This window comes from Pseudonaja textilis, chromosome 1 (genome assembly GCF_049901715.1).
Source record: "Pseudonaja textilis isolate UNSWEBS1 chromosome 1, rPseTex1.2, whole genome shotgun sequence".
Classification (NCBI taxonomy): Eukaryota; Metazoa; Chordata; class Lepidosauria; order Squamata; family Elapidae; genus Pseudonaja; species Pseudonaja textilis.
Genome location: NC_141990.1, coordinates 224,948,388 through 224,972,787, shown reverse-complemented (window position 1 = coordinate 224,972,787; position 24,400 = coordinate 224,948,388). Strand labels below are relative to the sequence as shown.

General features: G+C 41.6%; 1 protein-coding gene across 5 annotated transcripts in view; it reads right to left on the bottom strand.

The window, feature by feature from the left end:
* Window positions 1-24,008, bottom strand: part of LOC113448857 (T cell receptor beta chain MC.7.G5-like) — a 42,446-nt gene extending 18,438 nt beyond the window's left edge. Inside the window, exons 1-2 of one of the 5 annotated variants that reach the window (XM_087920701.1) lie at window positions 23,869-24,008; window positions 23,408-23,736 (exon numbers count right to left, since the gene is read on the bottom strand). In XM_087920701.1, the coding sequence (XP_087776827.1) occupies window positions 23,408-23,736; window positions 23,869-23,947 (408 nt within the window). In that variant the 5' untranslated portion in view covers window positions 23,948-24,008. Of the gene's footprint in view, window positions 1-21,207; window positions 21,540-21,671; window positions 21,813-23,407; window positions 23,737-23,868 lie in introns of those variants that run through there. The other 4 variants (XM_087920699.1, XM_087920702.1, XM_087920698.1 and 1 more) reach the window with 4 other exon arrangements.
* Between the last annotated feature and the right edge of the window lie 392 nt (window positions 24,009-24,400).

Genomic DNA, 24,400 nt, shown 5'->3' with positions numbered 1-24,400 from the left:
TCAAAGAAGGGAATCATGTGACCCTGGGACACTGCAACCGTCATAAATATGAACCACTTGCCAAGCACCTGAATTTTGATCACGTGATTGTGAAGATGCTGCAATGGTTGAAAGTGTGAAAAATGGTCATAAGTCCCTTTTTTTTCAGTTCTGCTGTAACTTTGAATGGTCACTAAATGAACTGTGGTAACTTGAGGACTACCTGTAATAATAATCAGGTCCGACCTTCCTTGAATTTTTCAGGATCAGTCAAGACCAGCTAGGTGCCTCCAGCTGCTCAGAACACTGAAAATACTGGTTGGAAGCCAGGCTGATTATTAGAATGTCTCAACACATTTCTATATATCCTTCAGCCTCTGTTTCCTGCTAAATGTTCCTGCCTCTTCTTTAAATACTGCAGGATGTTATTATCTATGTTTCTGAATGGGTGGCTGCTCTTGGATGCTTCCTGGTTATAGCCTCCTGATCAGTGGTGGGATTCAATTTTTTTTACTATCGGTTCTGTGGGCATGGCTTGGTGGGTGTGGTGTGGCTTGGTGGGCATGGCAGGAGAAGGATACTGTAAAATCCCCCTTCTCTCCCCACCCCATTAACCTGCTTTCCAGTTCCATTCTCCTGTACAGGGCAACAAAAGAAGACCCAGCCGATCAGCTGGAACTCGGGAGGCAGAGAATAGATGGGGGCAGGGCCAGTCAGAGGTGGTATTCCAAACTACTCAAAATTTCCACTACCAGTTCTCCGAACTACTCAGTTTCCGCTACCGGTTCTCCAGAACTGGTAAGAACCTGCTGAATACCACCTCTGCTCCTGATGAATCCTTAATCAATTCTCAATATTTCTCATGGGTAATTGAGAATTGCCAGCTGCCTGAGACCAGCAAAACAAAATAGGAACTCTTGCATTTTCAAGCAACAGTTAGTCTGCAAAATTAAACAAAAATATATGTGTGCAAGCATGAACTTGCGGGTTTGAGAGACCAGTTATTAGAAAAAATAGATAGTTGACTCTAAGCATACATGAAGTTTGGCTTCATTTGTGGAACTAAAGTTTCCTATGCTGAGGTGGTGTGCTTTTCTGGATCAATATGAAGACTATCAATATAAGTAGTTCCTAACCTATGACAGGCCCTCCCAGCAAAACATTCTTAAGACCTGGTTCCAAAGTTCTTTTGGCTACATTTCCCCAAAGTCATGTGACTGCTTTTTGGGCACTTGGCAACCAGCCTGCATTTATGGCTGTTTGCAGCACCCCACAGTCACGTGTCGATAATTTATGCTCATTTTGCCAAAAACTGGCATTTACTTTCATTTTTTTTGCAAAAGTGCTCTGATTTGCTTAATGACCACCTCAGAAAAGGTCATAAAATTGGGTCAGTCATGTGAGTGATCCGCTTTATGACCATTAAGTGGCAGGCTCTCTGAAGGTGAAGGTGAAGACTACCTGTAAGTACCTAACAATTTGTTTTGTAACCGATAGTGTTCCTGCTGGTATCACTGTTTCCTTTGCAGTATGTAGCTATTCAGTGGTCGATTTTAATTTTTTTAACCATCGGTTCTGTGGGCGTGGCTTGGTGGGTGTGCTTTGCGCACATGCGCAGAGGGTTTGCTACTAACCTTAAGCAGCTGAGCTTCAAAACCAGGAAATAAAAGTTAGTAGAGAGCGGGGGTGGGTGGGAGAGCCCAGTAGCTGATCGTCGGAGCGAACCAGTTAGCTCACAGATGATCTTCGGAGCTACCGGTTTGGCTGAACCAGGCCGAACCAGTAGAATACCATCACTGAGCTACCCCTTTGAAACAATGGGCTGTAAGTTTCTAAGTTTCATTAATGCAACACTGCCACTCTGTTTGCCATTCAGTGAGTGTTGCAGCTCACCCTTTTTATTTTTCCAAGGCATTCTCCTTGTAATTGAAAGTCCTAAAGTTGCCTACCTAGGGAATTGGCAAGGAAGATCGTTGCAATGCCCATCTGGATGGACAGCTGTGGTGTCTTATCGTGCAATTGGCTGGCAATTTTCAGTGCTGAATTATTGCTGACCGGCGATTAGGAAGAGAAGAGAAAACTGGTCACAGAGTCAACTAATTGAACAAGATCTGCAGGGATTGGGACTAAAGTGAACCAATAAAGAATGAGAAGATCAAATACCAGGCCTCAACATTTTGCTCCCACTTCATACACCCAGACATTGATTATGCTATGTGACCCAGAAAGAGGATAGAATCCCAGATGGAACTGGACCAGGTCTATATTCTTGAGCCACCCGGAGTCGCATGAGATGGATGGCTATATAAATTGAAATAAATAAAGTCATCTTGACCCTGAGTGGGCTGCCATTGGAAAGGAAAATGGTTGCTCTTATTTGAAAAGTCTTTGCTCTCTCTTTCTCTCAATCTCTGACATGGGCATATATGCAGAATAGGAGAACTCCTGGCAAAATATTTGATATACATACTTATTTGTAGTTTTCTTCATAATGCAGTTTGGTAGAAACAAGGAACTAACCAAGCTTGCCATTTTCCCAAAATCAAAAATAATTCTTTATTATATCCAGAAAAGATACATTAACTAACATTTCTTCAATAAAGATTGCCGTTCCCAGAATGGTGAACAATGTAGTAAGAGTCAGCAATAATAAAACAAGAAAAATACAAGCTAATGTAGCAAACGGAAATAGTAGCAGTCCTTTCAGCTGGTAGAATAAAAAAAAAAATCCTCTAGTAGAATGTTGATCCTTAATGATTCTGAAAAGTCTGAGAGATTGGATATATTTTTGCTTGGTTCCAACTAGAACAGGTGAACGTGTCTTGAAAAACCATTCCATCAGTGAATTGCCGTCATCCTCATGATTTTTTCTCTGATCTTTGTTTAAATGGCAGAGGAAAAGTTTGGAAGATGACTTCTTAAGTTATTTAAAGAAGTGCTCAACAAGACATAAGAATTAAAAAACACATAAGCAGAATTATACAAAGGCAAAAAGCAAAATAATGGTTTATGTGTATATAAATATATTTATACTTTGTAAAAAAGATACATAATTTTCAACATTCATATTCAATATTTGTACCCAGAAAAACACTGAAGTGGATCAAGTTAATCAAGTAGGAATTACTTTATTGATTTTACTAAAAACAAATTAGTAATTACAGTACATAATTTCTTTCTCACTTTTCATTCGACTGGAACAAAGAAAAACGGAGATCAAATAGGAATAAGATGAACCTTTAATTAAAGAATCCTTCAAGAGACTATGCTGCTGTGTTAATTTTTCAGCCCATTCTATTTCAGCCCATCTCACACTTGCTAATATCATTTATTTAAAGAAAGATGTATTTTACAGTGTTCTGCTATAGTAAATCTGGTAATAACAACTTGAGTTCGTTTTGTACCATTTATATTTCCTGGGATTTCCCCCCAAATCAACTCTTCTTAAGGAATTACTCAAAGCAGGATGAAGAAACCCTTTACCCTCAAATTCCCATCAGCCCACCTAGCTTGGCCAACAAGAGCGAGACTGGGGAATAGTATTCCATCGCCCATTCTGATATAAAGAGTGTTCAGATATAAAGTTCAGTTTAGATAAGCTGTTCTCAGTCTGGTACCTTCTAGATGCACCTTCCTCAGGCAGAATGACTACAAATGCCTTTGAAAGACAGAATCCTCCAAACCAGGGGTCTCCAACTTTGGCAACTTTAAGACTTGTGGACTTCAACTCCCAGGGAGTTGAAGGAAGGAAGGTATTAAATTGACAAAGGCTAATTTTCAATGGTTCTGATGCTTTGATGTCAATTACTTTACCTGATCCGTAGCCAGCCACGTGGACAAAGGGTTTTCACCAGCAAGAAACAGAGATGTACTTCTCTCTTATCATTGCCTACTTGAAACTGTCAGATGGAAACATGGTGTGCCAACTGAGAAATACTATAAAGTCTTCTCAAGCTGGATGGCCTTCATTATATCTTACAGTAATGGATTCCCCAGATTAATTGTTCAATAAAGTTTTTTCTCTGCTTCTTTGGCCTGTTTTAAATCTCTTTCCAGTCAGATGAATGATGCCTCATCTTGTAGTTTTGTACTGTAGTACTGTAGTAAAGACAATTTGAGTCATTTGACAATTTTGGCTTTCCTCTTCAGCACTTCTTCCAGCTCTATATCTATATCTATATCTATATCTATATCTATATCTATATCTATATCTATATCTATATCTATATCTATCTATCTATCTATCTATCTATCTATCTATCTATCTATCTATCTATCTATCTATCTATCTATCTTTTCAAGGAGAGCAACTAGAAGTAGACACATTGTTCCAGATGCAGATTTGTTTAAGGGCAATACCGTGTTAGCATTTATTTTCTGTCCCTTTTCCAACAATCCTTAGCTTTTCTCAGAACTGCCATACTGAGTCAATATCTTTTTTGAGCTAATATTATGACCTCAAGATCTTTCTTCTTGTTAGCAATAGACAGCTCAGACCCCATGAAAGTACATTTGAAGAGGGAGGGTATTGCCCAAATATGTGTAATTTTATATTTATCTAAATTGTATCTCATTTATTATTTGGTTGATCATTCATTCAGTTTAAATTTATTTTGAGTTTTTCATAATCACCTTTAGTTTTTTTTACCACCTTGGATAGTTTAATATTCTCTCCATATCTACCAGTAAACTGCAGAACCCTTATCAAATTTCCTGCCATGACTGTTTAAAAGCCGAGGCGATCCATATATGCTCACACATCAAATTGTGTGCATTCTGAATTTTCTACTTCTTTAAACCCCAGTCCCCTGCATACAGCACAGTGTGCTATTGAAAATCTTAAATCAGTAATGCTAGGCTTGCATTCCTGAAAATTCATCTTCAGATTTTGAATAGTTTATTCATATTTTGGTGAGCTGGAATCCACAAAGTCTGAAGATTGTCACTTTCAATCTGAGTTAAAAAAACAATTTAAAGAAACAGAGGGGTGTCATCTTTTTTGGAAAGAAAAGGTGGAATGAAAGAGGCAGAAAAATAAAGGAGAATTTCTATCTTGAAGCTTCTATGGGTAAATTATTTATAAGCAATATCAGGGAAAGGTTTGGACCTCTCTCCACTCTGACTCATATTAAAGTTCAAAATAGAACAGACTGTAATGCTACTTTTTAAACCAAAGTATTTTGTTGGCAACTGTATTAGGTAGAAAATGTCTTCATTTTTCCCCTCAAAGAAAGATGAATTCTCTAACAATTTCTCAAGGGTGTAGGACTCCTCCTTCATGGTTTCAGGAGTGGAAAGTAGGACTATTAAAAACAAAGAAGCAAACAAACAATAGAAGGAGTTGATTTATAAAGTCTTCCTTTGGGAGAAGATGGAAAGCCAAGGAGAATGCAGATCAGGTGAGAGAGCCAACAATCAAAGAGAGCCCATGTCTTCTTTGCCCTTGTCTCCATCTGACCAAATAAATGGAGGGATGCTACATTCCATTCTTGAGAATGTTTTCAAAATCCCACACCACCCTCTCATCAAATTAAATGAGAACTGGTAAGGAAAAAATGAAGGATAGGTTTTTTTTCTATCCATCACTACTTTAAGCAAAAGACATATTTCCTCTTCTTTGCTCTTTGAAAAGTGAAACTTGAGTGGCAGGCCATAAGCCCTTGCTGGAGGTTTAACAGAATAACAAAGTTGGAAGGGATCTTGGAGGCCTTCCAACCCCCTGCTGAAGCAGGAGACCCTGTATCATTTCAGACAATTGATCGTCCAATCTCTTCTTAAAAACCTCTAGTGGTGGAGCACCACAATTTCTGAAGGCAGGCTGTTCCACTGATCAAGTGTTCTCACGATTGGGGGATTTCTCCTTATTTCTACATTGGTTCCCTCTTTGATTAGTTTCCACCCATTGCTTATTGTTCTGCCTTTACTCTTAGAGCGATAGAAAGATAGATAGATAGATAGAGAGAGAGAGAGATAGAGAGAGAGAGAGAGAGAGAGAGAGAGAGATGACATAGATACATAGATGACATGGATATAGATAGAGAAGATAGATAGAGTTAGAGATAGGTAGAGATAGAGAGATACATTAGATAGAGATAGATAGATGATAGAAGATAGATAGAGAGATAGAGAGATATGACATGGATATAGATATAGATGACATGGATATAGATATATAGATAAATAAAGATAGATACATTAGATAGAGATAGATGATAGATAGATATGGCTGTTGAATTATGGTTTATTATAAATCAGAATGGCTGAGTTAAATACACACTACTGAGTTGTAATTTGTGGTTTAAAACTTAAAAGGTTACTTGCCAGTTCATTTTTTTTGCTGCCATTTTCTAATTGTGTTGATTTTTTTTAGGTCAGGTCTGGTGGGCTCCAGTCCAGATTTCCTTGCATGCTGCCATTTACAGGTGGGATCTAGAAAGTTTCTAAATTATTTCCACAGCTGAAAACCATTGCAGCACTTTTGTCTGCTGCTCTAACATGCCTACAGCTAAGTGGCTGCAGAACTCCAAACAATGAGGAGAGGGCAACAAGTTAGTTGAGTTTTGTGACTTCGGCACTATGGACCAAGAACACAATTTTTTTTTTTTTGCAGAGGATGCAGGAATGTTTGGCTGGATTTAGAAACAACAGAACAGTGTTTGGTTGCAGTGCAAGCCTATGATTCTAAAGTGTGGAAAGGGAATGGCGGTAGAATGCTTTAATCTGGTCTTTCCCAAATAGTGTAGGGTCTCCCGCTTGGGCGGGGGGTTAGACTAGATGACCTATAAGGTCCCTTCCAACTCTGATTATCTGTTAACTAGCCCTATTTGGAAGGTCAGTTTAAAGCATTCTACCACAACCCTCTTTCCACTGAAGGAGGAAGGAGGATCCCCAAGCCCATCATTCCCTTCCAGGCTGAGGTTGATGAGAGTTGTGGTCTGCCACACATTGAGTGTGCCTGGTTGAGATAGCCTTCTTTAACTGGCTCCCGATCATAGGTTGGTTGTAAGTCTGTTTTCTCATCATCTTAGAGCCAATTGCAAGACAATGATCTGTGTCTGCATAGCATATGAGAACAGTGTGATATTGTGACACATATGTCTGTTTTACATTCTACTTTGTAAAACATAGGTTTTTAGAATATAGTGAACCCATACAATGTATAATGTACAGCCACAGTCTGAGGAGTCCTTCGAAAAATTACTGCCAGGTTATTTTAACGTAACAGAGGGAGAAAACTATTCAATTCATGGAATGGCTGACATTTGTGTATTTAATTTCATTTATATTTCAGTTACCTTTAATCCAATTTTCTTGATATCCTGGCCTGCCCATTTACCGGAGTAAATTCAAATGCAGGGCTACTTAAAGTGCAGCCCTCTGCCAGATGAAGGTTGCATCCAACCTGAGCTTAATTTGCTTGTTAGATTTATATCCTACCTTTCCTTCAGCTCATATTCATAGTGCCCCCTTCCTCCCAACAACATGGACCAAGAGAGATTGGCTAGCCCAAATTTATCTAGTGAACTTCCAGGCCTGAAGGCAGAATAGAAAACAGAACATACAATGCAGAATAACAGACTTGGAGGGGGCCTTTGGATGTCTAATCTAGTCCAACCCCCTTCCCTAAGCAGGAGACTAGAAGCAGGAGATGTGTATGGAGATTCTCGGTCATCCAGCTCATGGTTGTCCCAAAGGTGCTTTTTCAAGAGGCAACTGGACTTTCTGGTTTTTCTTTGAAGACATTTCAAAGAAAAAACAGAAATCCCAGTTGCCTCTTCAAAAAGCATGATCTGATTGATGTGATTCTTCCGTTCCTGACCATCATCTTGAGCTCAACCCCACACTTGTGTTTATGATCATTAATTTCACTTTGCTCTTTCTTGCTGGATATCCAACCTGAAACCTCCTGTTCATAATTTAGAAGATTTCACCAGAGTTTGAGCTGTCAAATGTTTAGAGTAAGCATATCCAGGCTGGAAAAATCTGGAATGACCTGAGGTTTCCTTATCTTTTTATTACAATCTAGTGGTCATCTGGATTTTTGCATTGGCAGGTCTATCAAATGTTATCTCTTTCTTATATTGTCACATTCCTATGATATTGTTACTGCTAATATTGAAAAGCCAGGATCTCTAGACCCAGCCTCTTATTCCTCCAGAAAGAGATGGATGTGTTTACCATGAGAGCATCACTGATTATCATTTAGAGATGCTGAGCTTTCATCATCCCTTGATTTATTAGAGAATGTGTATCCTGGTAAAGGGTCCAGGAGGTTTACATGAATAAAGTACACTAAACATTTAAAATGCCACCATACTCCTATACTTTCATTAATTCAGATCCTTATCATCTGATTAACTTCTAACCAGAGTCCAATTCTATCCATCAAAATAATATAGCAAAATGAAAAGAGATGGCCAAATCTCACCACTTAGTGCCTAAATTGCTTTGCTGCACGGGACTATTCTTAAGAGCCAGGGTGAGTACCTAACAGACCTGAGAAGCTAAGCTATTCCATTATATTTGGGTCACCAATGAGAACATCTTCCTCTAGTCCACCCATTTCCTCAGCCATTTGAAATAAATATATAGGGAAGCCAATTCCGATTGAGGACAGTTCTGAAAGTCAGTGGGAGACAAGACATATAGGACTTTATAGTTTTAAGAGGAACCTTTTGACTACCAATACTGTATAGTACTTGCAGTAGCATAGCAATAGCACTTAGACTTATATACCGCTTCACAGTGCTTCACAACCCTCTCTAAGTGGTTTACAGAGTCAGCATATTGCCCCCAACAGTCTGGGTCCTCATTTTACCCACCTCCAAAGAATGGAAGGCTGAGTCAACCTTGAGCCTGGTGGGATTCGAACTGTCAAATTTCAGGCAGCTTGTAGCCAGCAGAAGCAGCCTGCAGTACTGCACTCTAACCACTGTGCCACTGTATATTGTAGTTGTACTGCTAAGCCATCTGTCCCTGCAAGTAACCCAACTGCTGCATTTTGTACCAACAGCAATTTCTACCTCATATGAAAGGAGGCTTCAGAAAGGAGGCTATTGCAGTAGTCTAATTGTGTGGTGAGAAGGGCATGAGTCACTGTCTGAATGAGTTTGCGGGGAGAGCGACTGAAGGAGCAACAGTTAAACACGGGTACAGTTTCATCTTTCCATTAAGGTTGAATGGTGTAAGAGCAGATTTGATTATTAAATGGTTCTTGCCATCTAAAATCAAGGTAATGTCCTTGATGTTAACCAGCTCAGTGGCCCCAGAGAAGATGATTGTTGGATGTCTGCTATTCTTTTCTCGTGCTTTTTTAAATTGCAAAATAAATTTTTTAAAAAAACCCCAAAAATTTCCATACGTCTGCTGGATTGTGAACTCCAGAATGCCATGAAAATGAGCCCCTCTGATACAAGTGAGATTCATTGCCAGGTAAGCAGAGCAAATTCAGCTGCACATCCCATTAAACCAATAGAAGAAAATCGTTTGTTATGACTAACCTCCGCTGGAACAGGGCACTAATGTGATTAATCTGTCAAAGCTTTAATTGCCAATTAAACCTATCCTCGACTACATCAGGAAGCTTCCTGAGAGATCCAAGGCTGTACAGGCAATGCAGATGTGCTACTGCCTTCACCGTAGCATGTTGATGAAGAGGAAACTTAAAAGTGAGTTTTCCTGGCAAGTTAACAGGTGTTTGCCATCTCCAGGTGAGACTTCATGTTTTTAGTAGGAATGCAAGCAATTGGTGCTAGATTGGGTTCATCGTTGCCAAATTATGATGTGATTTGCTGGGGCTTGGCTAGGCTTTAAGTGACTTCTTCACTGGGTCTCCAAATGTTTGGTTACCCCTTTTATGGCAATGCAGAAGAATGGACAGCCTGTGACCCTGGAGCCGATTGTTCCCAATCTGTTCAGACTGGCCCTGCCAACCATGTCTGGTTTAGTGTTTTGTATGGATTAAGTTTCTATGGTTACTGAATAAACTATGATTTGAACCAAGTGTGATTTAGTATGTCTAAACTCAGCATCTATTTTGGTTGCTGGTCTGAAATAAAAGTGTCAGTACATCTTTTAAAGCATGCATTTCTCTAACTATGCTGGAAGTTGAGCATGTTCATTTTTGGAGTCATTTTGTGAGGTTGCTATAATAAGAAATATGATTCTGTTTTGCTAAACTTGAGAAAGAAAATATTTCAAAATAGCCTTTCCTTCTGGCAATGAGTGGCAGGCTGATTAAATTTGAACATATTTTCTTACATTTTAAGAAATCATCCCTTTTCCTTATGGAGTATCAGAAAATATACCTTCATCACTGCAATCTTTTTAATATAGAAATATTTCCCCAATTTAATGAGTTATTCGTTTAAAAGCAAAGTATAACATTAAAAGCAAACTTCCCATCTGAGTCAATTTGATTTTAAAAATGGACAGGAGGGGGCCTATATTGCTTATGTGGAAGTGGAAATGGGGGGGTGATGCTGTCCAAGGAACAGAGGGAAGGGCTGGGACTCTACCGGGCTATAACTACACCTAACTACACCTACAACTACACGTACTCAGAAGCATGCTGCCACCTAAGTTACTTGCTTCCCACATAGATTATAATATTGTTACACTACTGTTGTAACAGGGTCCGTGCAGGAAAAAATGACTTTTAATTCAGAATGCCAAGTGAGGATTGCAGCTGGTTCAGTGCTGGGCTGAGAAACAGATCAGGATAGATACATGAGATCAGGGAGGAATGTGGGTATTCAGGTGGGGCAATGAGAAAGCATACAGGCCCCCATTGAAGTTGCAAAGGGGGAAAAAGAGCCTTCATCTCATGGCACTCCCATCATTCATGAGGCCCTTGCAATTATAATCCATCATTGTCACCACCATCACAAATACTCCTGATCATTCAGAGCAGCTCTTTCTCAACTCTCTTTCCTCCCAGTGCTCTATTGGCATGGGAACAGTTCTATTCAAAAGTCACAAAAGTCGGCTAATTGAATGCTTCAAAGTCACTTAGAAAAACTCTGAGATTAGAGGCATCACACCAATGAGGGCAGCTCATCCCAGGCTGGGTCAGTAACTTTGATACACTGCCCTGCTCTATTCCCCTCTCTGGGGTAGCTTTGGGTCTACTGAGCCCACTACTACTTCCTGTCTGCAACAATGTACCCCACTATGTGCTTTACCACCCAATGTAGTTCCTTGATTAGATTTCCTGGTCCTGTTTGTGATGCCATTGTGTGTGGAAAACAATCACGGAAATCACTAATTCTGAGCAGGTTTCGTTTTTCTTAGCATGTTTGTTCAGATATTTCAGTGAGTACAATGAGACTTCCCCCTAGGTAGGGATGCGTGTAAATAAGCATGCAAGCTTTGGATAGGCAGATTCTGGACTGCAGACATTGCTGAATTTGGAATGGGGCAACTCGCCGCAGCCAACCCACCATGGCCAACTCACCATGACCAATCACCATGACCAACTTGCTGCAAAACAACTCACCGTGGGACAATTCAAGTTAATTATTTAAAATAAATTAAAAATATTTTAATTTTGGTCATTCACATTTCATTCTCTTCCTCCTTTTGCATCCTTTCTTTAATTATTCTATTCTACCATTTCTTTGATATCAGTGTAACTTTTGTCCCACAGTGAGTTGTCCTGTGGCGAGTTAGCCGTGGCAAGTTGGTTATTATGAGTTGGCTGCAGTGAATTATCATAGACCATTCTGAATTTCAACTTTTAACAGTCTCTGAATATCAAACCCAGGGTTCCCCAAACTGGCTGGAGAATTCTGGGAGTTGAGTCCACAAGTCTTAAAGTTGCCAAGTTTGAATACCTCTGATCTGGCCCATTTGATAGAGTAGAGCAAGGGTGTCAAATTCAAGGCCCAGGGGCCAGATCTGGCCTGTGGGGTGCTTAGATCTGGCCCGTGGGGCTGCCCTGGAAACCGTGAAGGACCATCTGGCAGTGCCTCTGCCAGAGAAAATAGAGCTCAGGAGACCCGCAGGTAGCCCTTTGGAGCTGTTTTTTCTGGCAGAGGGTTGCAGGCCATCGCAGCCAAAAACGGAGTTCGGGAGTCCATTTTCACTGGCAGAGTGCTCGAGCCACCACAGGCACTCCCAACACAAGTGACATTAAGCTGGCCATGCCCACCCTGGCCACACCCACTCCAACCCCCTGAACCCTCCATGTTCAGGCTGCCTTTTATAACAGCCTCAGTCTTGATGGGCTTCTCTCCAGACGTTGTCAGATTCGTTACTAAAAATTTCATGCCCCTGTTGGAGTCTGAATCTGAGGAGGAAGATGAACAGCTAACAGGAGTGGCTCGGTTGGTTGTGGAGGAAACTGGGGAAGGGCAAAGTCCGGCTGGGCAGAGCAGGGAAGAGGTAGAACAAGGGAGAGGGAGTTCAGAGGAAGACCCAGGCCCACCCGCTCTTCATCCTAGGGCATGTAGGGAGGAACAGAGAAGAGAGCAATGTGGGTTGCACGGCTTACGGGGGAGGAAAGGGCCCTGATTCTCTTCATTAGCCACACCTGGGAAGAGATTTTATAAGAGATGCATGCTGAGTGTGGCATCTGTTGGGAACAAACATGAATTTATCTTGTATTGACTTTGGTTATCTGTATTCCTGGCATCCTCCCAACTGTGTTGAATTACTGCCATTCCTTCACATCTGGAATTCCTTCTCCTGCCCTGCTGGACTAGTTACCATATCTTGCCTTGATTGGACTTACAGTTACAGTTTTTGTTGACCATGTTTTGGACTTGATTCTCTACAGCCGAAGGCTGTTCCTGGGAGAGTTTTCCTCCAGCCAGAAGGTAATCAGGACATTGGGGGCAAAGTTGGAGCTAATAAAGGGACTCCTACTGATTATCTGATTATGTTGCCTTTGTGCCACCCCCTGGATCATCACAGTAACCTGTTTGTTAAGTGAATTTGGCTTCCCCATTCACTTTGCTTGTCAGAAGGTCGCAAAAGATGATCACTTGGATCATCATCATATTTATAACCACAGCAATGGTTATAAATATGAACCAGTTGCTAAGATCTGAATTTTGATCACAGGATCATAGAATGCTGCAAAGGTCATAACTGCGAAAAATGGTCATAAGTCACATTTTGCAGTGCCATTGTAAGGCTGAATGGTCATTAAACAAACGATTGTAAGTCAAGGACTACTTATATATTTCAAAAAAGAGAAGCCATCCCTCCAAAGAGTAATTTGAATTCCAGTACTTTAAATAATTGGCTTAATCCAAAGAAGAAGTTGAAGTTGAGCTGCAGGTTATTTTTCTTAGCATCCTCTCAGTCCTTAAACCCAAATTTTTGAAGAATGCCTCTGAATATGTTAATTTATCCTGCTTCAGTATTTTCTTTCCTGGAGACAAACAGAAAGCCAAAGGATGACCAAATTTTCTCAGCAGTGGGAGCTTGGCTATTCAATTCCTTTCGTAAAGAGGCTCACTGGGTTCCAATAGTACCATTTTCCCTCCAGTTTGGAGCAGCATATTCTTTTCATCCAGTTACTTAAATTTGGTACCAACTTTCCCAGGTCCAACCTGATAATGTGAAGATTCTCAGTCACAAAGTTCTTCTGGATGGCTGAATCTCTCTTTCAGACTTATTCACTGGTAGATGGAGTACAATAAGCCTTACATGGAAGCAGCTGGGAGAAAGAGATGCTGAGTCCAATACTTTATGTTTCCGCAGAAAATGCAAGCTATTATGCAAGAATACAAACATTGTTCTTCTTCATTCATGCTTATATAAACCTTCCTTACCTCAAATATCAGACATATGAAGGCTGATTCTTTAGTGGAAGATATAATGTCTTTGCCCACGATCATATTCAAGAACAAAATAGGCATTTGGTGACCAGTTTTACATATAACATAGGTCTTGTGTATTTAATCATGATATATTGAAAAACCACCATTAATATGCTAACTTATAAGAACCATAGGGACTGAATTCACCATACATTAAGTAAAAACAACAACCACCGACTATACATTATTGCTTGGAATAATGTGGGAACTGAGGTTATATTATTTCATACCATGGAATTTTTATAGAATGGTTTTGGGCTAATTCTAGCACAATGCAAATGAATTTGTGTTAGGCTATCTGGGTGTCCTCAGTATTTGAATCCTTCCCAACCAGATGCCTACTGGATGCTTTAGAGCAGAACTACCATTATCCCTAACCAGCTTGGAAGTTATAATCTTGTTCATCCAGAGAGACTATGATTGGAGACGATGGGTAGAGGTGAGGTTTCCAGAGTGGCCTCAGAAGTCTGAATCAGATAGCTTCATGGAGATGACATCAGAAGAAGTTAAGAAAAGGTGGGAAAGCTTATTCTGATACTCAGTTTTGTACCAGCCTCAATTCCTACCTCATTCAACGTGGACATAGCAGCACAGAGATAGAAGCCTGTATCACTCGCCTGAAGACCTAACAAATCCAAATGCATCTTCCTGCTATTTGGGTCTTCCCACTTTGCTTTCAGCCGATTCTGCAAATCCTTATCTTTTTCTTGAAGGTCACGGTCGAAACTGGAGAGGTACCCAAGGACTTTCAGTTCTGTCTCCCCAGGCAATTGTTGATACCAATACAATCTGTAGCCTGCTTCATCCACAGAGCACCTGAAGGAAATATTTTTCCCTGTCGAGCCACTGACAAAGCTTGGAGTCTGGGTCACTGTCACGGCAGAGCCGCTGCCCACAAAGGCTGAAGAAGGAGAAAGAAAAAGGCAAAATCAGGAAATGATGGAGGAATTAGGTCAAGGGAGGACAGTGAAATCTGGAGGAAAATGGGGCTCTGATGAAGGAAAGAGGTCCAGGCCCCTTTCAGAGCACTTACTGCACCAGAAGGCAAGGAGGGCATGGGAGAAGCGGAGTCCAAGGAGCCCAGAGCAGGAGTGAAGAGGCATCTCGGCCATCTCAGCCTGAAGGGGCTGCTACTGCAGCAGCTGGGAAGAGAGGATAAGCTGCTGGGTTTCCTGTCACATGCTGGCAATGTGGCTGCAAGAACTGTCTGGGGGTGGGAACCGGATGCCCAGACCCCCTTCAGGCCTTTGCTCCTGAGTTCAGGCAGAAAAGAAGTGCCCCCTCCCCATTTGCCTTCTTTGAGGAGGGGGTTCTGTTGCTTATAAAAAGAAGCTGCTGGAGAGGGCGTGGTTTGCTGTTCCTGTTGGCTTGGCTATAAATAGTTTTAAGGGCAAAGTCATTCATGCTTTCAGTTATTCCTTCAAAAGCGATGGTTCTATGTACCCAGCCAAAAGCCACTGAATGATTTCATTTGGCTTTGACTGCAGCTCCCAAGGCCTTTAGTTTGAGCATTGTCTCTGTTCTGCCATTGTCAGTAACTGTGTTTCTTAGTTTTTAAGACTGCAAAAAGAAGGTTGAAGATGTACAAGCGATGGCGTTGAGTTCTCAGAAGAATTTGGAGTGTCAGAGAGATTTCAGTGCATATAGGATAAGTCCTAATATTTGTTTCTCTCCAGGACCCCCCCCCCAAAAAAAAGCTAATGAATGTCTGCAGCAGGGAGGAGGGGAACAGCATCAAAACGGTGCATAAGATTGAGTGGTTGCAGCTGAATCTCTTTTTCATGTCTGCAAAGTGTGCAGTGCCCATCCAAAGGGGGCAGCACTTTGATTGCTTTGACACTGCTGACTCCCATCTGCAGAGACCCTTGCGTAGCTGTGCTTATTTTCAGCAATTGGTTCAGGTTTCAAAGTATTGAACTTCTTGGCACCAGCATTTATAACATTTTGTATGAATTGCATTGCTTCTCACTGGAGGTTTCTGTACTCTACGTTAATAGAGAGGAATCTAAGTTTTGAGAAGAAGAGGCATTTGACTGGTAAAGTGCTAAACCCATTTTCCAAAGCAGTTCAAGAGGTCAAAGGGTGACAAAGGGAAAACACCCTCCCTATGTGTCTCTACAGTCCCCCATTGCCACTGCTGATCAGCTGCTGAATGCCCCTCAAAAACAGTGTCCAGGGAGTGGTAGGAAAGAGTGTGCCCAAACCAGCCTAAAGTAGCCAATAGGATGATGGGTTGATGTCACCCAGTGGGGGTCAACTGACTTTAGCACCAATTGGCCAGTGAAATGTATCAGAATGCCCACCAGGAAAATTACTGAACCTTGTTGGATGTTGAAACTGGAAGGCACTACTGTTAAATCAGATCAATTAAGGAATACTTTAGGCATGTGCAGCAGATTAGATGAACACGAGGACATGGCAGAAAAAAGAGGTTTCTGGAACATATTAGTGCCATAGTTAGGTGCAAGCAGGGAAAGGCTGCGCATAGAGCAACTTTTGTGGGATTGGTGGGCAGTTAGGCTGTTGGCTACAATGTTTCACCAGTGACAGATATGGTGAATTCAGAAGAAGGCTACCAAGCCTGAAAAGATCTAGAAATCAAGCCTTATGAAGAACAATTAAGAGATCTGGGATTTGTTTTGATTGATTAATGAGTCATTAAGACAATGTTGATTCTTAGTGACCGTGTAGGTAGATCCTCTCCAGGATAATCTGTCCCCAATATGGGCCATCTGGTCTTCTAGGGGTGCGCCTATCAGTGCTGAATCCTTCTGCCTTGCTCCTAAAGTCATCCTCTTCTCTTTTCTTCCACCTTCCCTGCATGATAAACTTGAGAGGTAAGTCTTCATATATGTCTAAAATACTGTAATCTGAATCTGTTCATTTGTGCCTTGAGTGCGAACTCTAAGTTTATTTGTTTTATGACAAATCTTTTCCAACACTAAAGTTCAAAAGTGTCAATGCTCTTCCTACCGTGCTTCTTCAAAATCCAACATTTGATTACATAAACTGTCACATGTGTTCTACTGCTGGAACAAAGTAGACTCGAGACCAGAGTTGAGTTCAGCTCTTTATTTAACTGTTAGTAACTTCAACTAAAGTCGAGCCGTGGCAGCCCCTTTTATAGAGGCTGCTCATGGCTTGCAACCAATGGCATTTATTTAAAACTCCCACCGCTTAGGCAGCCAATCAGAACTGTTGTTATCTACCAATCGCTAGGCGGTGGTATCTGTCCAATAGGAATGCAGTGTTACGAGTATGCAAAACAAGTATACTACAACATGGAATACCACAGCTTGCATGATTTTGATTGTTATAGATGTAGCTACCTCACAGCATGTGAATATTTTTTCCAAGACCTTTATAGTTTTTACTCTGTGGTGTATTTCTTGACTGCTGGTTTCTTTACTGTTGATGGTTGATCCTAAAGGGCAGAAGCAATCTGTGACTTCAGTATCTTCATTGTTAAGGAGAGTTTTTTAAACCTACAGACAACTGAAGTGAGAGATGATGGCACTCTTCAGAATCTGAAAAAGAGTCAAATAGAACCTCAGACAGTAAAATGAGAAGCAATAAATTAAAATTACTAGGAAGAAGGTTCAAGCTAGACATCAGAAGGAATTTCCTGATTATACGAGTTGTCTGCCAGTGGAACAGGCTGCCAAACATAGTAGTGAATTCTGTTTTGCTGGAGGTCTTCAAGTAGGGATTGGGTAGTCATCTTTCAGAGATGCTGTTAGATCTATGCTGAGCAAGAGGTTGGAGTTGATGACCTCCTATGAGTCATAGTGGCACAGTGGTTAGAGTGCAGTACTGCAGGCTACTTCTGCTGACTGCCGGCTGCCTGCAAATTTGGCAGTTCGAATCTCACCAGGCTCAAGGTTGACTCAGCATTCCACACTTCTGAGGTGGGTAAAATTAGGATCCAAATTATTGGGGGCAATATGCTGATTTCGTGAACAGCTTAGACAGGGCTGTAAAGCACTGTGTAGTGGTATACAGATCTAAGTGCTGTTGCTATTGCTATTCCTTTTGATTCTATGAATCTGTTACTCTCCCCTTATGAGGAAAATGAAAATGAAGATTTTGATCATTCCCAGAGGCACACTATACATGCTAGTAAAGGATGCAGTTGCAACTCCTTTTTGGGGGCTCCAATTTATTTCTGAACCTTCACCACAAACTTGCCTACTGCTGTACTTAGGTAAACCTATTATAAAGAGAGCTTGAATTACAGGGCTGCTTGCTTATCTTTGTGAAAGTTTCCTTATTCTCCAGATCATTGTTGCCTAATGATGTTGTACACTTCTGTTGAGAAATTTTCATTGCATTAAGTAGGACTTACAAGTGTAGAAATGTATGCTTAGTATTTTTAGATAATTCTGCTACAGCGAGAAGAGGAACCATAACTTGAGCTTGTCAGCTGAATTAAAATTTTGCTTCTCTTCTTTCCCTCTTCACCCAGTAATTTTATGCAGTCTTAAACCTTTTTGCCCTTGATGGGTTTACTTAGTTTTCTGTTTTATTTTATCTGTTTCACCCACAGTGTCTTTATTTGATTGGTTTGCCTAGTTGCCTAATGGCTATGATGCATAGTTTGATCAAAGTCTTGGCCACAGTTGGAATGAGGGAATGGTGATGACCCTGAATTGAATTGTCCCTAGGTAGACTCTTTCTATCCTTGGTTTTTAGAATAACTCTGAGAGATGAAAAAATGCCTAGAGTGCTGGAAGGCAAATCTGATTGACCATGGGTAAGAGCCTTTCTTAAGAGTTACCTTGTAAAGATAGAGTGGCAAATCATAGTGAGACTTCTGTTCTTATTGTATATGTATTATCTGGTGGCCCTGTTTAAGATGACTTGGTAACTCCTCAGAAAGAATGGGCTGGAGGAACATCTATATTACTGCTGTGAAGACTTTTTCTAGGCATCAATCAGATAAAGTCACAGATCTTCTCTGAGCTAGATTCTGGATGTACAGATCCCAGAGAGTTGAGTGAGGCATGCTCTAGCATAGCTATCTGGAATGAGTTCAAGCCTGTTGGTCCTGAGGCAGTGGATAGGGTCCTTGAGTCTGTGAGCATGGCCACCTGCATATTGGATCCATGTTTCTGGTTGGGTAAGGCCTCCCAGGAGAAGGCATGTGGGAGGATAAAGAGTGGTAAATGCTTCTGTGAGAGTGGGGTGAGGGGATTCTGCTGTATTTAAAAGGCAATGATCCATCTCTTCCTCAATAAGCTATTCTTGGATTCAATGGTACTGAATAATTGTACTCCAGAGGAAATGAATTCCTCCAAAGGAAATGAATTATCTGAATTCTTTTCAGTAAGGTTTCAGACTGGGATACAATATCAAAGTGGCATTAATTAGACTTGTATGTTATGTTTGGTGGGACCAAGCTGGAGTGGTGCATTTATCCTGTCCCTTCTTGATTTCTTATCAGCTGTTAATACTGTTGATCATGGTATTCTTCCAGAGTTGTTTTGGGAGTGGAGAATTGGGGGTTTGTGTTATAGTGATTCACCTCCTTCCTTCATGGGTGGTTCAAGCCAGTGTTGGTAAAGGAGGAGAACCACGTTTTGTGGAATTCCTCACAGCTCCACAGTCCTATCCAGCATCTTTATGATACTACAGAGGGAAATTGTTAGTACAGGACTGGATATCATCAGTATGCTTATGAGAAGTACATTTCCACTCTGGGCTGACCAGCTGATATCAACAAGGTTCTTTGTCAATGAGTGTCTGGAGGTTGTGAGGGTCTGATGACATCACCACACAAAATAATCACCATAAATCACCACCAGGATATACTTCCTCATTAAACAACCTTCACAAATAATTTATATTCCCCAAATACTCCATGAAAATGTTTCAAATACTTTCTTCATATTGCAACTCTTGTCGTTTTCCTCAGTGTCCTTTTTCCACTGCATTTGTAACAGATGCCTATACTTGCGTAATACAGATGTTGAATAGATATATCACCCATTAATAATAATAGATATTATGGCATTGTTTCCGGGGCTATAACTAAGCACATACTTATTAGATTTTTGAATATCATTCACATGCCATTTCCTTGCATGTTTTCATTACCTGAATAATACATCATGTAATTGTGATCATCTGATTTAAGTTGGCTATGCCAGTTCAATTAAATTGATTTATTTCTAAAGCACTCACTGTAATATGCTTCATTTCCTCTTCAAAAATTTCTAGTTTTTCTTGGATCATGTTTCTCACACTCTGCATCCTAGATAAATATATTTATACAAAATAGAGAAACCCCTCTTTCACTGCCTGCACTATTAGTGAGCAGATTTCCTTGTGGCTTTGAACTGGTTACATCACCCAGAAACCCCATGTGAAAGTTAATGTTCTGCCCCAGGAAACGGGAATGCTTCTAACTTAAATATAAATCAATGTATATGGCAAAAATAATTTATATTTCCTAAAATGGATTTGGGAAACAGGGTGGCCCATCATCTGGCATCCAACTTTATCTTGTTTTTTTAGCCATGCTGACAGGTTACAACCATAATGGAGCCTGCTCATCACAGTCAGAAGTCTTAATGCTTGTAAATTGGTCGGTCACATGACTGACTTCACATTATCTTTGCTCACATCGTTCAACAAATGAGATGGACATGAAGCAAATGTGGTGGCTTTTAAGTGAATCCATGGGTTGCTATGGCATGCAGTTTTGCCAAAAACTAGTTCTTGGCAAAAGTACCATAAATGTGTCCATGTTGCTGAGTGCCAGAAGGCAGGTAGAGGACAACTGTCAGAAGTTTGGATCCCAATCAAAAGTCCCCTTTTTCGAGTTGGTAGTAAGTTTGAAGAGTTGCTAAGTCATAGGTCAAGGACTACTTGACCCACTTGGTGACACCATAAAAAAGGTTTGTTGCTGCCTTTTCCAGGTTTGATTTTGATGTTCCTTATCCTAGTGCAGAGGTCTCCAAACTTGCCCATTTTAAGACTTGTGGACTTCAACTCCCAGGATTCTCCAGCCAGCATAACATAGTCTTAAAGTTGCCACAAGTCTTAAAGTTGCCAAGTTTCGGGACCCCTGTCCTAGTGCATCAGTTTCCTGCCTACATGCATACCTTATGTACTCTCATGGACAATATCCTTGCCCTCATTGTGCAGGGCTGTTCATGTGTTCTTACAGTTTATTAGATCCAAAGTCCCACCCCACAGCCAGTGCAAAAATGGCAGCTCTGGGCATTCGAAATGCATAAATTGGCCAAGGGCTGTTTGAAATATGAGACCCCCCTAGGATGTAGAACAGGGTTACCCATGGATGTCAGTAAAAGATGGATATGAGTAGAAAAGAGTAGAGGGCAGATTTGTTCCTGATACTCAGTTTTGCACCTGCCATTGTTCCTTTCTCTTTCACTGTGTACACCGCAGCACACAGATAGAAGCCTGTGTCATTCGCCTGAAGTTTAAACAAATTCAAACGCATATGCCGCTTAGCTGAACTGTCTGTGATACTTCCATTCAGCCGACCCTTAAAATCATTTCCAATCTCTTCAAGCTTTTTAGCGTAACTGTAGACAAGCCCAAGGACTTCCAATTCTGTCTTCCCAGGCAGTTGGCGATACCAAAACAAATTATAGCCTTTTTCAACAGAGCATTCAAAGGAAATATGGGTACTTTCCTCGGTCGAGCCACTGACAAAGCTTGGAGTCTGGGTCACTGTCACAGCAGAGCTGCTGCCCACAAAGGCTGAAGAAGGAGAAAGAAAAAGGCAAAATCGGGAAATGATGGAGGAATTGGGTCAAGGGAGGACGGTGAAATCTGGAGGAAAATGGGTCTCTGATGAGGGAAAGAGGTCCAGGCCCCTTTCAGAGCACTTACTGCACCAGAAGGCAAGGAGGGCATGGGAGAAGCGGAGTCCAAGGAGCCCAGAGCAGGAGTGAAGAGGCATCTCGGCCTTCTCAGCCTGAAGGGGCTGCTACTGCAGCAGCTGGGAAGAGAGGATAAGTTGCTGGGTTTCCTGTCACGTGATGGCAATGTGGTTGCAAGAACTGCCTGGCCTGGGGGAACTGGATGCCCAGATCCTCCCTCCCCAGGCCTCTTGCTCCTGAGCTCAGGGAGGAAGGCTGGGCAGAAATGGGGGCCCCACTTTGCCTTCTTGTGCCTGGGGGGTGGGGTGGGGGTGTTCTGCTGCTTAGAAAAAGCAGCTGCTGGAGAAGGGCTGGTTTGCTACACCTGCTGGCTTGGCTATAAATACTGTACCTTTAAGGGCAAACTCATTCATGCTTTCAGTTGTTCCTTCAAAAGGGATGACCCTATAGACCCAGCCAAAAGCCGGTGAACAACTTTATTTGGCTTTCAGTGCAGCTCCCAAGGCCCTTATTTCGAGCATTTTCTCTTTTATACCATTGCCACTAACTATGTTTCTAGACCTTAAGGTGGCAAAAATAAGGTTAGAGACGTACTAGCGATGTTAGTGAAATCTCAGAAGAGTTTGGAGGGTCAGAGAGATTTCGGCCTATATAGGATGGTTGTAATGTTTGTTCCTGTCCAGGACCCCAAAAGCCAGTCTTCAGGTGTGTGAAGGGGAGTAGCATCAAAAAGGTAAATATAATTGAGAGATTGAAGCTGCTGCTCTTTTTGATACCTGCAAAATGTGCACATTAAAACGGGACTTCAATCGCATCCTCCGTTTTGATACTGCTGACTCCCATCTGCGGACATCCTTGTGTATCTGCCTTAATTTTCAGCAATTGGTTCAAATTTCAAAGTATAGAAGTGCTTTGTCAGAAGTACATCACTTTCCACCTGAGAAATCTAAAACGTTTTTCAATGCTTACAGTATTAGTGAGCACATTACTTTGTGGCTTTGATGGGGCTACATCACCCACAACCCCTTGCAAAAATTAATGTTCTGCCACAGTGAATAGGAATGTTTCCAACTTATATGTAAATGAACTTGAGGAAAGGGGCAGGCTCCCATTATCATTCATCCCAATTTATATTATGTTTTTTACCCATGTTTATACACTTTTTTTGGTGAGAATATAAAACAAAGATGGCCCTTTCTGGTTCTGATTCAACCTCTCAACCATTTTACCTGACAGGCTCTATTGTCCTTTGTAAAGCAACGTTATCTCTAGGTTGGGGGCACCAAGCCTGCAAGTTCCAGTTATAGGAAAAGAACTGTATCCATCTTCTCTTTGACAGCAGCCTGGAGAGATCTGGCTGGCCACTGTGAGATGCGAGATGCTGGCCTACCACAGCCTGGCCCTTATCATGTGGGGCTGCCCTTGTGGTCCTGCAATTTATGAGATCCAAAGTCTCACCCCACAGACCATATATAAATGGGTACTTCTGGGTATCTAAAAGGCATAAATTGGCCAAAGGCTGTTTGAAATATGAGACCCCCCTAGGATGTAGAACAGGGTTACCCATGGATGTCAGTAAAAGGCATAAATTGGCCAAAGGCTGTTTGAAATATGAGACCCCCCTAGGATGTAGAACAGGGTTACCCATGGATGTCAGTAAAAGATGGATATGAGTAGAAAAGAGTAGAGGGCAGATTTGTTCCTGATGCTCAGTTTTGCACCTGCCACGGTTCCTTTCTCTTTCACTGTGTACACCGCAGCACACAGATACAAGCCTGTGTCATTCGCCTGAAGTTTAAACAAATCCAAACTCATTTTCCGCGAGTTGTCAGACTTGGAACCCTTTCCTTTCAGCCGAGCCTTCAGTTCAGATGGAATATCTTCAAGTTCTGCACTATAAGTAAAGAGCGATCCAAGGACTTCAAGCTGTGTCTTCCCAGGCAGTTGTCGATACCAATAGAAATGATAGTCTTTGTTATCAACTGAGCACTCGAAGGAAATATTTTGCCCTGTCGAGTCACTGACAAAGCTTGGAGTCTGGGTCACCGTCAAAGCAGAGCCGCTGCCCACAAAGGCTGAAGAAGGAGAAAGAAAAAGGCAAAATCAGGAAATTATGGAGGAATTGGGTCAAGGGAGGACAGTGAAATCTGGAGGAAAATGGGATTTTGATGAAGGAAAGAAGTACAGGTCCCTTTCTGGGCACTTACTGCACCAGAAGGCAAGGAGGACACGGGAGAAGCAGAGTCCAGGGAGCCCAGAGCAGGAGTGGGTTGGTACTACAGCCATCTCAGCCTGGGATGCAACTGCAGCAGCTGGGAAGAGATCAAAAGCTGCTGGGTTTCCTGTCACGTGCTGGCAATGTGGCTGCAAGAACTGTCTGGGGTTGGGAACCAGATGCCCAGACCCCCTTCAGGCCTTTGCTCCTGAGCTCAGGCAGAAAAGAAGTGCAGGGGCTGGGCAGAAATGCCCCCCCCCAATTTGCCTTCTTTGGGGTGTGTGTGTGTGTTCTCTTGCTTTGAAAAAAGAAGCTGCTGGAGAGGGGTTGGTTTTCCGCACTTGCTGGCTTGGCTATAAATACTTTTAAGGCAAAGTCATTCATGCTTTCAGTTCTTCCTTCAAAAGTGATGGCTCTATATGTATACCCAGCCAAAAAGTCATTCTATGGTTTCATCTGGCTTTGGACGCAGCTCCCAAGGCCCTTATTATGAAGCATCTCCGCCTATCAGTAACCATGTTTCT